The 14283-nt window shown below is 49.8% G+C and overlaps 1 protein-coding gene across 1 annotated transcript in view; it reads right to left on the bottom strand.

Annotated features, from left to right (window-relative positions):
- PLXNA2 (plexin A2) overlaps positions 1-14283 on the bottom strand; it is a 213755-nt gene that overhangs the window by 181088 nt on the left and 18384 nt on the right. The window contains exons 2-3 of the mRNA XM_082363346.1: positions 5735-7002; positions 7-189 (exon numbers count right to left, since the gene is read on the bottom strand). Of these exons, the coding sequence (XP_082219472.1) occupies positions 7-189; positions 5735-6922 (1371 nt within the window). The 5' untranslated portion in view covers positions 6923-7002. The remainder of the gene's footprint in view (positions 1-6; positions 190-5734; positions 7003-14283) is intronic.

Genomic DNA, 14283 nt, shown 5'->3' on the forward strand with positions numbered 1-14283 from the left:
TCTTACCTTTTTCAGCTTGCCGCTCTTTGTGCCCACAAACACCACGCTGTAGCCATTGTAAACGTAGGACGCCACCGAGGTCATGCGGTCCCGGCTGGTGGTGTACAGGGTCAGGCCCTCTACTGGAATTGAGCCTCCAAGCGGCTGGTTGATGTCCAGTCCACAGAAGTTGTCATCGATGGGCACCGGCTGGAGAGAAGGGGAGGGACCTGGGGTGAGTAGCAGCGGAGGCAGGGCCGAGTTGATCCACACCAGCCCACCCACCGTGGCCACCAGCCCCAGGACACCAGGCCTCAGAGAAGTTCAGGCATGGAGTTCAGGGGCCTAACACATACTGCACACACAAATATCTCACGGCTGACCCATGAACCCCACACTGACTCCTGTGAAACCAGACAGAGGAACCAGCAGCTTTCTTCTCCCTTACCTGCTATCACCCACTCACTTTTCTGCCAAGACAACCAGGGACAGTTTGCAAAGCTGATTGCTCAAACTCATTTCCTGGTCATTTACATGTCCCTGTGGACCATGCCATTTGTGGTGGTCTTTCTATTTAGACAGTGGAGATTCAGTCTAGAGGCAACATCACAGGATTCCTACCAGCCTGGTGGCATTCCTTATTTGTTTCCTGGACTGCAAAGGCCTGCCTTTGGGCATAAGGCATTTTCAGTCATTCCATTATTCACCACATCCCATACTGGGGATAGATTAAAAAGGGTTATCTTAATACTGAACAGTGCCTTATACTTTGGAAAAGTTACTTCATCTACATGAATCTCAGTTTCTTCAGGTGTCATACTACCTGCCCACCTTTGTGAGAGAATCACTGGGGAGAAAAGGAAATAACACATGCAAAGAGATCGTTAAGTTGCACAATTTTCATCATTGTCCGTTAGAGGTCTTCAATGACGTTCGGGTAGATTCTGGGGGAGATGTCCTTCTTGTTAGCAGCCTTTTGCAGGGAGTGGGGGTATGCTTGTATAAAGAATATCTGTCATTGAATAAAAATTAAAAAAAAAAATTAAAGTCTCTTCTCTGTCAGAAGAGACTAGGGCACCTTGAAAGGACATCACCTTGAGCAAGTGGAAAAATAGCTGGACAGAAAGAATTCCAGTCTCTGCTCTTCTTCTATGTGGCTATGTGATCAGTAACAGCCTCTTTGGGCTGTTAAATTGATGATTTCTAAGATCTCATTCAGTTAAAAAAAAAAAGACTGCATGCTTCCTGAGGACAGGGGCTGCGAGGGGGCTGCATTCTCTGCACACTGTCTAGCCTGGGGCTGGGCTATGACGGATCCTCCGAAACATCCCAGCTGATTGCACAACAGGGAATCCTGTGGGCAAAGGTTGCAGACTCTGGGCCAGAAAGAGCCCTGAGCCCTGTGGCAGCTGTTCCTCCTGGGTCTGGAAAGGCATCCTCGAGGAGGAAGGAAGTGACGGTCGTGGGAAGCACAGAAAGCATCATGGAGAGACCTGTTCCCATCACCCTTCTCCTCTCATCCACACCAGGAAAGAGCAGGCTGATGTGTCGTTCCCTGACAGCTTCATTTCCTTGGAAGAACTGATTTATAAGCTAAATGTGATTTTTTGGGTAAACCAGGGACTTTTCTTCCATTCCCTGTTCAAATCCAAAGAGAACAGAGGCTCATGTCTTGTGATTCCTTGGTGTTTTGTAAAGAGCTACTGCTCCTACAACTGAGTGGTGGTGCTACCCTTGTGTGTGTGTGTGTGTGTGTGTGTGTTTATTCTTTAGGAAAGAAAACTAACTTTTGGGTTAAGGATGACCTTGAACTCTGGATTATATGGCGCTCCACACGGCAGAAGGGATAAGCTTCCCAGGAAGGGAGTGAAGCAATGGCATACTAGAGCCAGCTTATGAGGAATGCCTGTACATCTATCTCTGCTTTCAGTGACATCACACTGGTGCCTTGAAATTATCCATGGTGGGAGTATTTACACCACGGAAATTGGCAAATGTTTTTAATCAAGATCCTCCCATCCCAATCCCTTCCCTACTACTACCATTGCTTGCATATAGCCATCCATTTAAGATTCACCAGCACATCCCTGGAGCAAATGATGGAAATTTCAGGCTCCCTAGAAAGGTAGGTCAGAGGAATCAGCTACCACTTTCTACATTTTCTACTTCTCTTTCTCATCCCTATACCAGAGGCACAAGTGTCCTGAAAAGAATCAAGAAATCTAGATTGTAGTCCTGTCTCTACCACTAGCCAGCTCTGTTATCTTGATATACCACATACCCTCTTTGAGTCTGAATGCTCTCATCTGTAAAGGGAAAGGATTAGACCAGGTAATCGTCAAGCTGCCTTTCAGCTCTGAAAGTTCTTCAGTTTCTTTCCCACTGTCTCCAGGGACCGGTAAGGTTGCAGAGCCTGGGCTCAGGCATAAACCAAGCCAGCTTCTGAGAAATGATGACAGAAGTCAAAAATTTGCCAGTGATTTTGAATTTCTCTACATCCCTCCTGACTCTAGAATCGCCAGACTGTGACGGAAACGGTTTGTTCTGAGCCTAAGCCCCTGGGATTGGCTGGCATTTCCTTCTCTCGTCTCTAAATCGTCAGCTATTCCCAAACACCTGCTGCCCCTTTACTCTTGCTCCGAAAGGAAGAGCCTGGTGTATGGCTTTCCTTAGAGGCAACACGGCTAAATGCAACGAGTTTGGACTCAGAGGTCATATGGGCTAAACTGAATTCAAATCCCTGCTGTGTCATTTATGGTTGTATGGGTGTAACCAATTTACTTAGTTTTTGTGAGTCTTTGTTTTTCCATCTGTCAAATGGGGGATGATAATCCTTGCTTTATAGGGTCATATTGAGGATAACCCTTAAACTGAGATAGTGAGATAACCCTTAAACTGCCCAGCACAGCCTTTAGGACATAGCTGTGATTCAATGAGTGATGGTCCCCTTCCTCATTTCTTTTCTTGTAACAGAGCTCAAATCCTTTATCTGAGAGTTCCATGTTAGTCCAGAGATCACGTTAAAATTAAGCTCCGGGACGTCAGCTACTCTCACTCCTACTTAACCCCCTCTGAGGCCACCAAAACGTCTCTGGGTCCCCAGGTCTGGGACTCCTTAGATTATAAGGATTTTAAGGGGCCCCTCCTGTTGCAGCCCCACCTCCACCTCCACTCTCAAGGCCGCAGCAGAAGAGTGATGATTGAGGGAGGGGTGGTGAGTGAGGGGCTGTTCCCCCTGGGGTCCTGATCCCACCCGCTGTCACCTCTCTCCCAGTGACTTTGCTGCTCTTTGGTTACTAGCCCGGGCTTGTCTCTCTGCAAGCCAATGGAGCCCCACAAGGGTGTCGGCTCTTCCTCTTCCCTCTGGCTCAGAAGCAGGCAGGAATCAGCAGTTTCCTTCTGACAAGGCCCCCTCTGGGCAGTGGGAACCAGGCTGGACTCTGCAAGGAGTTAACCCTTGCATTTCCTCTCCACTTCTCTTGATTGGTTGGGGCCGTAGGTTATAGAATTTCAGGACTGTAAAGAACTTTGGAGAATATCTATCTCAACCTCCTCATTTTATAAAGGTAAAATAACAGCAAATAACTGGTTCTTTAATAATTAATATTAATAATTATAGCTGTCATTTATTACATGTTTATTATGGGCCAGGTATTGTGCTCATACATACTTGTTCCATCTGATCCTCATAATAACCATAAAAAGAGACTACTGGTCTTCCCTGGTGGTGCAGTGGTTGAGAATCTGCCTGCCAATACAGGGGACACGGGTTCGAGCCCTGGTCTGGGAAGATCCCACATGCCGCGGAACAACTGGGCCCGTGAGCCACAATTACTGAGCCTGCACGTCTGGAGCCTATGCTCCGCAACAAGAGAGGCCGCGATAGTGAGGGGCCCGCACACCGCGATGAAGAGTGGCCCCCGCTTGCCACAACTAGAGAAAGCCCTCACACAGAAACGAAGACCCAACACAGCCATAAAAAATAATAAATAAATAAATAAATAAATAAAAATTTAAAAAAACAAAAAACAAAAAACAGATCCTTAGGCCCCACTGCCATTTAAAAAAAAAAAAAAGAGACTACTATTATTTCTATTTTAAAAATGAAAAAAATACAGCTCAGATCAGGTACATAACTTGCCTAAGGTCACACAGTTTTAAGTGGTAGGACTGATTTTTAAATACAAATCTGTTGGAATTCCAAGCCTATGGCCTTAACTACTATCCTATTGTACCAAGCGACTGACGACTGACGGTAGGAACAGAAGCATACGCTAGGCATGATTTGTTTTTTGCTTTAAGAAGAGGTTTTCGGTCCCAGTAGCAGACACCCTCCATTTAGGGTGCTCAGAAGGCAGCCGTATGGGTCACTTGGTCTCAGATTGTTTCCCAGGCTGCCGGCCCAGTGTCCACAGCACTCTGCACAGAAATCTATCTTAGCACTTGTCACATGCATAACAGTTAACTAATAATGCTCAACCTAACACGCCAGGCATGGTGTTAATCTTGCCACATAGTATCTGATCATCCCATGCGGTAGGCATTATGATTCCCATTTCACAGATGATAATGGAGAGATATTAAGTTACTCCTGAAGCCAGGAAATAGCACAGATAGAATCTGAACCCTGAATCCCAAACTCTTTGGCACTATATTACACTGCCAGCTATTTTCTCTTTCACTTTTTCTCCCATTAGATTATGAGATATCTGAAAGTTGTGATCATGTCTTTTTATGTTTGCATCCCCAGCTGGGCTCTTGGGAGATCTTCAATACCTTCTTGTTAAGTGGATGGCTGGAGGGAGGGATGAATGGATGGATAGAGGGATGGGTAGATGGATGGATGGACGAATGGGTGGATCATGGTAACCACCTGGATGGCAGCATCTTGACCCTCTGACAGGACAGTGCTTGCCACTGACTTTCTTGTCTCTGCCATCCTCAGGTCTGGACCCCAAGCTCCCTTTCTTCTCCTTTTTCCCCTCTGCCCAATTATTTTCCCCCAGTTTTCAAATTATCAGTCAAGCTCAACTCCCTTCTCTCTCCTCCAGCTTACATATCTACCTGCCTACTTTACCCGTTCACTTGGCTGTCCAGTGGCCTACAGGGCCCTGTATGTACAGGATCTGGCCTGTGTTGTCTCTGACGGGCTCATCTCCAAACACTCTTTCAGCCACATGCTCTGGTCCGGCTGCAGTGGCCTCCTCGCTCTTCTTCACACACTCCAGGCATGCCCTGCATTCTCGGCAAGAGCTACTCCCTCCCTCTCTCTGGAATGCTTTCCCAGACACCTGCATAGCTTACTTTCCTCATTCTTTGCTCAAATGCTGCTTTCTCAATGAACCAATCCTCGTGGGTACTGCCTCTCCCCATTTCTGTGCTTTATTTTTCCCTATAGCAATCGTCACCATTTGAGAGACTACATACTTTAGGTATGAATTTGTCTTGCCTCACTAATGAAAGCTCCATGAGGGCAAGTAGCTGTGTTGTATGGTTCACCTCTGAAGCCCGCGGTGCTTACAACAGTGGCTGGTGGTGTAGAGGCCCTTGATGATACACTGGGAATGACTCCGCGGATCAACAAACACGCCTCAAGTATGTGGTATCATCAGACTCTGTATTATGGGGACCACCTGGTAACGTGAGCCTGAGCTCCTCTCTCATTTCAGGCCGCGGTGGTCTGCGGGCAGGGTGTGCAAAGGGGTGTGCAATGCCAGATGCCGCCTCAGGGGTAGAGCGGGTGGGCCCTTCTTACCGCCTTGGTGCACTGCACGTCCTTCCCCAGCAGCCAGTTGAGCTCCAGGTTGCCCTCGCCCTGGTAGCAGGACTGCAAGCGCTCTTTGATCTGCAAGTTGATGGCCCGGATGGGGAAGGCACAGAGGGCGGAGTCATCCGGCGGGTGGTGATACTGCTTCTGCCCTTTGGAGAAGATGGCGAAGAGCACGTCATCCTGGCTGCTGATGTTGAAGGCCTGGGCCAGCGAGTCCCCGGGCTTGGCGAGGTAAGCAGCCTGCAGGAGGCGATATTCGACCCCGGCCCGCGTGCAGCCGAAGGGCAGGGACACGTAGGAGTGGAACTTGGGGTCGTCCTTGCAGAGCCTCACGATGCGCGAGGTGTAGAAGAGGTCTCCGGCCGAGTTGATGGCCACGCCCTCGGGGGTCTCAGGCTGGACGGTGAGGAAGTAGACGAAGCCCCCGCTGGCGAAGCCGTAGATGTAGAAGATGTCAAAGTGGGCGACCAGGGCCAGGGTGTCGGAAGGGATCTTGATGAGTGAGGAGACGAAGTCGCTGTGGAGCTCGTAGTCGAGCATGGCGGAGGACTCGGGGTCGCGGGGCAGCTTGCGGCTGGACAACGTGGGAAAGTAGTCCTGCTTGCCGTCCACGGCAGTGCCGATGAAGAGCTTGCCGTCCTCGCCCTCGGAGCGCACGATCACCCCGTACATCGTCCCCGTCTTGTTGACGCTGGACAGGTAGTGCTCCTTCTTGTGGGACGGCTCCACCAGGATGAAGAGGTCGTCCAGCCGCAGCAGCTTGCAGACCCCTTGGTAGAGGCTGCCGCAGGCCAGCAGCCGGTTCTCGGAGTAGTCGATGATGAGCAGCTTGTTGACGTTGTTGGTGACCGTGAGCACCTCGCTGCAGGGCTGAACGATGAGCGGCGGGTAGCAGGACTTGTTGTCCTCCTCCGGCCCCGTCTTGTGAGCCACCTGGACGGTCAGGTTGCCCGTCAGCTTGTACACGCGGTTGATGGCCCCCACGTACACTGCCCCCGTCCCGCGGTGCACCGTCAAATGGTTGAAGGTCCAGTCCCGGTTCTCGGAGTGGAAGGTGCTGAACTGGGGCATGCCAGCCGCCGGGGGTGCCAGCAGCACGCAGATGGCGGAGAGCAGGACCACAGGCCAGCCGTCCACCTCTGCAGCCCGCGGCCAGGGCCTCCTCTGTTCCATTCTGAGCCGGGCGGGGACCAGGAGACAGAGCCTCTGAGCGCTCGCGTACTCCGCCTTCCTGGCTCGGCCCTTACATGGTTCTGGAAAACACAAGGCAGAGGGATCAGATGGAAAATAAATCCCTGGAGGAGTGAACAGGATTGCTTGACCCAGGTCCCAGTGCCGACTAGCTCTGTGAGCCTCTTTCTTCTGTATTTCAGTTTTTCTATTTTTAACATACTTTCTCCCTCTTCGGGATGTTCAGGGAATCCTATTATCTATTTTGGTCTCCAGCCTTTACGCTGTAAAATGCATTTTTTTTTTTATAACTTTACAAAGCATCTCTATTTCTGTCCTCTTCACATATCGTTTTTATCTCTCAGAGAGGTTAAACGGCTGAGTTCACCCAGCCAGTTGATCCTGGTGTCGGAACTAAATCCAGACTTCCCCACCCAGTCGCTGGGTCTGTCCTCCTGCTCTCTCCCAGTCCAGTGGAAATCTCTCCTGTCTTGTGAAAGCTGGTTAGCAAGGCCCTCTCCCAGGCTCCCCCAGGCAGCTATTCCAAGTCTGATATCACAAATAAAATTCCTTCTTATTTCAGACTTCCAGCCCCTCACACTGCTGGCTTCCTTACTCTTTCATGCTCTGTCCCCTGTAGGGAAGGAGGAGAGCTGGTCATCCTGAATCACAGTGCCTCTCGCTGCCCCTCGGCCTCGTCCTCTCTAGAAAGAAGAATTCCTGATCATTAGCGGTTAAAATTTGTTCGGAGTGTGAGGTAGGACTGGGATCCCCACAGGTGCTATTCAGGAGCCTGAAGAGTCCGAGGGAGAAGGGCGGACAACCCCCCACCCCTCCTCTTTGGGACAGGAGGGCGTCAGCCACTGCCTCCCCAGTAAGTGGGGTGCCAGGTCCTGGGGAAATTGCTTCCACTTCTGCTTCTCTGCAGGTGGAGCACAGGGGGGAGTCGGCCTCCTTATTCATGGGCACTGGCTGGCTGAGTCCAGTCTCAGCCACCTGGGCAAGGGTTCTGGGTTTGGGAGATGTGGAGAGGAGCAAAGGGAGGCAAGTTGAAGGTCAGGCTCATTGTAGCCACTGCTGGGGCCCTGTGATTGTTTAAGGCTCCGTGTGGTCAACCTCAGGCTGCCTGCCCCCGCCTGATCAGTCCCCTGCCCCGACTTCTTTCCTCCCTCTCTGCCCTCGCAATCCCCAGGCTCCACAGCTTTTCCTCCTTATTCCAAGGAAGCTGCCCAGAGGGGCAAGGTGGGGTTCCTGCGAGAGCTTCTCTAGACTCCTAGGCAGAGGGTAGAGAGTGGAGCCTGTCCCATCACTCTGCCAGCGCCGCTCCTGACTTTTATGGAGAGGGAGGGACAGCGGTGGCAGTGGCGGCAGCGGGGAGCAGCAGGCTGTCTAGCAGAGAGATCTTTCCTCCAGCTGGATGGAGTGTCTGGCAACTTCCTCAGACAAGTCCAGACAGAACTCTGGGCGATGAGGCAGCAGGGGTGGAAACACTGAAGCCAAGGATTAAGAATGTGCTCCAAGGCGGCTTAGGAGAGTCCTGTGTCCCTTCGCCCCCAACCTGGCTAGACTGGGTTGGAGTTAAAACAGATGCCACCTGCAGGATCCACATGGCTTTTGCTCTGTGTCTTAAGAAACTCTCCCTCGTCCTCCTCAACTGTGCCTCCCACGCCTGACAGCCACCATGGTGCCCGAGGGAGGCCCCACCTGACGGCTCTCCTCCAACCGGCCTCCACCGGGCTGTTGTTCTGGTGTGACTCATCAGGCCCCGGGCTTCCTTGGAAAGAGGGAGGCGACAGCGGCATGAGGCCCAGGCTGACCTCAGCGACTCTGACACAGCCCTTCCGGCCCCACGTGCTCACCGGCAAAGCCTCCCGACAGACAGAGCTTTCGGTTTGAAAATCGGAGGTTATTTTTAGCTATGTCCTGGGGCCAGCAGCAGGACGTGAATTCCTCAAGAGGAGCTCTGGAAAGGAAATAACAGAATCCTCACATTCTCCAGCTGGACAGGGAACGGCAGGAGGCCGGGCTGTGCGTGCCCCTGTCTCTGGGTAGGAGAGCTCCTTTGCCTACAGGTGGAGGGCTGTGTGTCCCCGAGGAGCCGTGAGGATTATACTCATCACCACGATGCGCTTGGGCTGTGCCTTTTAGACAGTGCTCTGTGAGACACTGGCATCGAGTCTGTGGGCAGTGCACCCCGCCTCCCCCAGAACGTACATGCACGTACATGCTCAGCCCATGGCTGGAGGGAAAAGGTCCTGGTAGAAGAGGTGACACCAAAGGACACGATTGTGAGGTTAAGATCAACTATCTCACCTCCCTGCCCGATATCCTCCAGAGACACAGTTTGAATAAATAGTGAGTGGCTTTTGTTGTTAGGCAGAATTGGGGAAGAAATTTGGGACCTTGGGCAAGTCCAGTCTCATCCCCCTTTCTGGTAGGATGCGATAATTACAGCACCAACCCCTCGGGTTGTCATCAGAGTAAATGAGATAACGCGGGGAAACCTCTTAGCATGGGAGCTGGCACTCAGTGAATGCTTAACTTATGGAGTTATTATTATCACTGAAGGCTCCCCAGGAGACTGCACTTCAGGAATCCCGCCAGACCTCCTGACTTCTCTTTTTGCTTGTATTCTTCCTTTCCGTGGGAATGAACACTGTGGGCAGACCTTTGATCCCCTCCCTGGCCCAGTGAAGGGGCACAAACTGGGAAGCATGCGTCAGAGGAAGGGGAGTAGATCCAAGGTGATCGTCTCTAGCACACTACTGCACAAGTCCCAACACAGCCTCTCTGCAGCCTGCAGGGAGCCCGGCGGAGGTACAGGATCCTGAGAGTTGAAGTATGAATGGCAAAATTGGCCTGGTGGCTAGAAGGCATGGAGTCATGGGGCAGGAGGAAGAGTGAGGGACTCGGGGAGCCCCAGATTCAAATCCTGCCTGTGTCACCCATGAGTAGTATAGCTTTAGACCGCTCTAGCATCAACCTGAGCCTATTTCTTGATCTTAAAATAAAGGATGTTAGAATTAACCAGTTCCTAAGATTTCTTCATTCAGACAAAATGATACCTTGAGACTTGCCTGCTTCAGCTTCTAGAGTCTATGACTGCAATGGCAGCTGAGGTTCTTTTGTCCCACTGGGTAAGGCTGGTTAAGTTCAGAGTTCTCAACAGACCAATAATTGGGCTATTTTCCTCTCACCCCTCAATCAGCATCTACTCTGGGACAGACTGCTCCTGGTGACCAGCCACGCAGATTCATTCCGTGGCACTCAAAGATCGCCCACTTGGGAGCAGTAGGCACTAGTGCATCAGGGTCAAGAGGAGACATGGTCTCTTGCAGTGCAGGGGTGTCAGGGGAGGCTTGCATTCCACCTTGGAATTCACAAAGACAACTGACTTCAACAGCGAGTTGAGAGCCCCTGTCTTTCCATGCCAAGGCTGATGCTATCAGGTAGCTATTCCAAAGCAGGGCCCAGCTGGCAAGGATCAAGCCTCCTGTCTGATTTTAGAGTAAGGGGGAAGGGCACCCACTTCTGTACCTCTGACGAGAGGCAGTGTGGCGTAATGGTTAGACTCATGAGCTCTAAACTTAGATGCTTGGATTCAGAGGCAATAGTAGCTGTGTAAAGTTGGTCAAGGTACTTAGCCATTCTCTGATGCTATCTCACTATTTATATATAATGAGATTAGCACTAGCATCTACCTCATAGGATTATTATGATGAAGTCATTTAATACATATAAAGCACTTAGAACAATGCCTGGCTTGTTATAAGTGTTCAAGATACATTAGCCTTTATTAGTAATAATTTATTTGTCAATATTCCCAGCTCTTGATATCCATCCATTCCGTGGTCTGTCTTAGAATGACCTTGGTAGAAGCCAGTGAACACATGCCTATGACTTTGTAGAACTAGCATTTCCTCCTAACCCCAATTTTCTGCTAGTGTCAACCTCAGGGGTTTTCTCAAAGATGCCTCCTTCCTGTCCCTTCTCCTCTCTCCGTCTAGTTCATGAAGTCACTGTGTCACATGCATTCTGAAGAGCCAAACTTGCCAAGTGGCTGTCCTCCTACCAGTTTCCCCCTCCCCCACCCCAAGTCTCAAACCAGGACGTGCTGCCCCGGGATGCTTGCCCCATCAGCGAAGCACGCAGAGCATTCCTGATGCCAAGCAGAGGCCACGCTTTCCTCTTTGGGAAGCAAGTGTCACTAAATATTTTATTTGGAGGGCCTGGTGACACCATCTCCCCGATAAGGATTCAGGAGGCAGGTGTTGGTGACAGCTAGCGAAGGCATCTAATACCTTCCTGATCAGTTGCTGCAGGCATCAGGGGCAGAGCAGGGAAGAAACGACAATTAGGTATTTCCAGCTCAGCTCAGTGCAGGAGTCTTTCCTTCCTGTGACCCGCTCTGTTGCCTTTTTTTAGGAGATCTGGGGGAATATGCCTCTATGCTTACTTGGCCTCCCTTATTGCAAAAGAAAGGAGGAGGAGGTAAGAAGGGGAGTTAGGATCAGGATACAATTTTGCTAAACTGAGTAAAAGTTCATGATGGTGGAGCTCCCACTCTTGGACGCATCTGTAGCTCTTCCATCATCAGTATCCTCCGTCATCATATCATCACTGTCACCATCATTATCACCACCACCTGCACCGTCATCACCAGCACCATCTTGGCTGTGACAGTTTTCATAACAATAACAGTAAAACATGCCTATTAATACAACTGCACCTGCTAGGTGGCTCACATAGCCAGGATCCTGAGGAGCCAGGATCCACATGGTAAGTATGAGAATGACGGCTGTGCACTATTTACAATAGCCAAGACATGGAAGCAACCAAAGTGTCCATCAACAGATGAATGAATAAAGAAGATATGGTGCATATATACAATGAAATATTACTCAGCCATAAAGAAGAATGAAATATTGCCACTTGCAGCAATGTGGGTGGACCTAGGGAATATCACACTAAGTGAAGTAGGTCAGACAGAGAAAGACAAATAGTACGTGATATCACTTATAGGTGGAATCTAAAAAATAAATCAATCCATATACAAAACATACACACACTCACAGACACAGAAAACATATTTGTGGTTACTAAAGGGAAAAGGGAGGGGGAGAAGGACAAATTAGGAGTATGGGATTAACAGATACACACTACTAATATATATATAAAATAGGATTTACTGTAAAACACAGGGAACAATATTCAATATCTTGTAATAACCTATAATGGAAAGGAATCTGAAAAATTATATATATATAACTGAATCTCTTTGCTGTACACCTGAAACTAACACAATATTGTAAATCAACTATACTTCAATAAAACAAACAAACAAAAAATGAGGGCTGTGAAGTCAGAGGAGTTAGCACCTGTTCCTGGGCTTCACCCCAACCTCTTCCCTCTCCCAGGGCAGGGAAAGGTCCATCTTCTCCCCCAGGTCTCCCTTCTAATCAGTGGCACCTTTAAAGCAGGAATTCAAGGCCGGTGCTGAAGCAGACTGTAAGATTACTCCAGTCCACTTCTTTTTTTTTAAATGAAGAAACTGAGGCCCATGGAAAGAAAACAGATTGTCCAAGGTGACCCAACATGACTCAGGGACAGGCTTCCATCAGAACCTAGACCTTGTGACCAAAGGTCCATTGCTTCCTCTGCTGTAGGCGAAAGAGTCCAGGGAGTCAGTTATGTTCTGCCTCGAGGCTGCCCTGTTTTGGGGAAAGAAGGTGACTTTTGATCGTGGCGGCCCCCTGATGGGCAGAAGTGAGCCTGGCACTGGGCCTGGACAGGGAGGTGGTGTGCAGGGCAGACTCAAGGATGCATGGATTAAGGGGCAGGGGAGTGAAAGGGACACTAGAATGGCTCCCTTCTGTGTTGGGGGGATGACCTCCTCCAGGCCAGGCAGGTCCAGGCAGTTGTCACACACAAGAATGGCACCTATACTGTGACTTGGGGGCTAAGATGTCCTGTACCATATGCCTCTGGGTTGTAGACAACCCTATAGACAGGTTAGATGTTATCCAAGCACAGGCAGCTTCTTTTTCTCAAAGAGTTAGAAATGCAGCAGAAGGGACTAGAGTGAGATATCCAGGGGGACATCCTATCTAGAGAGGATCCCTGGGGCATCCTGCCAAGGAGATTATGGAATTCTCTGACATTGAATTTTCCTGACAGCTGTTGAGGAATATGTTTACTGAGAGGCAGGGGATTGGTCCCTATGACCCAAGGAGGCTGCCTTTGGTATAGGATTTCTATGAATTAAAGTCTATGAGGATAAAATGTCTAAATGTACAATGCTGGGGCCCCATCTCATCCCCTGTGGATGGAAAGATCTTGAAGGACCCGTCCTAGTGTCATCTTTGGGGTTGTACATGCAAACATTCCAAGCGTCACTCTGTCGAACAGCGACCTCAGAGGTAGTCCAGGCACGTTGGGTAGCACAAGGTGAGTGCCGGGGCAAGCACAGAGGCCGAGGGTAACACCGACAGCTGGAAGGCCTCAATTAGAGTGAAAGGAGTTATCTGGTATTTAAATAATTATTAGATGGAAGGAGTAATCATGGGTTTGAGCTGATTTTTTCCTCCACTGTCACCCTGATGGCGTCTATAATATATTATTCAAATGCCCATGATGCTCACTGAGAGGAGACCACAAGAGAGGGGAGAGACTGGGGGAGAGAGGTGGTGGTGGGGAGGGAGAGGGTGGGAGAGAGACTCATTTAATCTCCATGTGACAGGGCTGCAGGAGGTACGATTAGTCTTTTTCTTATTTCAGCTGTCACTCAGGCACAGACACCAAGATTGTTATTAGCGTATTTTATGCACGCGATTTAAAGGGAAAAGGGGAGGAGGGGTGGGCAGAGGGAGAATTTCCTACAGAAAATAAAGGGACCAAAGGAACAATTTAGATGTCACTGCTATACCAGCTGCGTTTGTTTCATTAATCGAATGTCATTTTTTTCCCCAGACTCTGTGCTGTTATGTGAAGCTAAGTGGCTACACCTCGCCCCAGAGCGAGAGAGAAGGGAGGTGAGGGGCGACAGAGGAGGAAAATGGGCCTCTGCCTACATGGCCTCTTGGCATCTTTTCTGAGAAAGTGAAATAGACGATACGGTGCTCCCCGCCCCTCCCGCATCACCCTGCGGTATGTCCAGGCAACTTTTGGTAACAACATCTACACAGTCACTTCCCTCACTATGAGAAGGGAGATCCCCTGCTTGTCCTTCCATGCAATTTTTCTTCCCACAGGTGGATAAATCAGATCCAATCTCCAATAACCAAGGACTAAGTGAAGGAAATTTGGGGAGGCCCTAACATTGATCAGCAGTAAGGGAAGAACCCATATTCCAGGTGGTGAGAGGG

Source organism: Balaenoptera borealis (genome assembly GCF_965194805.1).
Source record: "Balaenoptera borealis genome assembly, chromosome: 1".
In the NCBI taxonomy this organism is placed as follows: domain Eukaryota; kingdom Metazoa; phylum Chordata; class Mammalia; order Artiodactyla; family Balaenopteridae; genus Balaenoptera; species Balaenoptera borealis.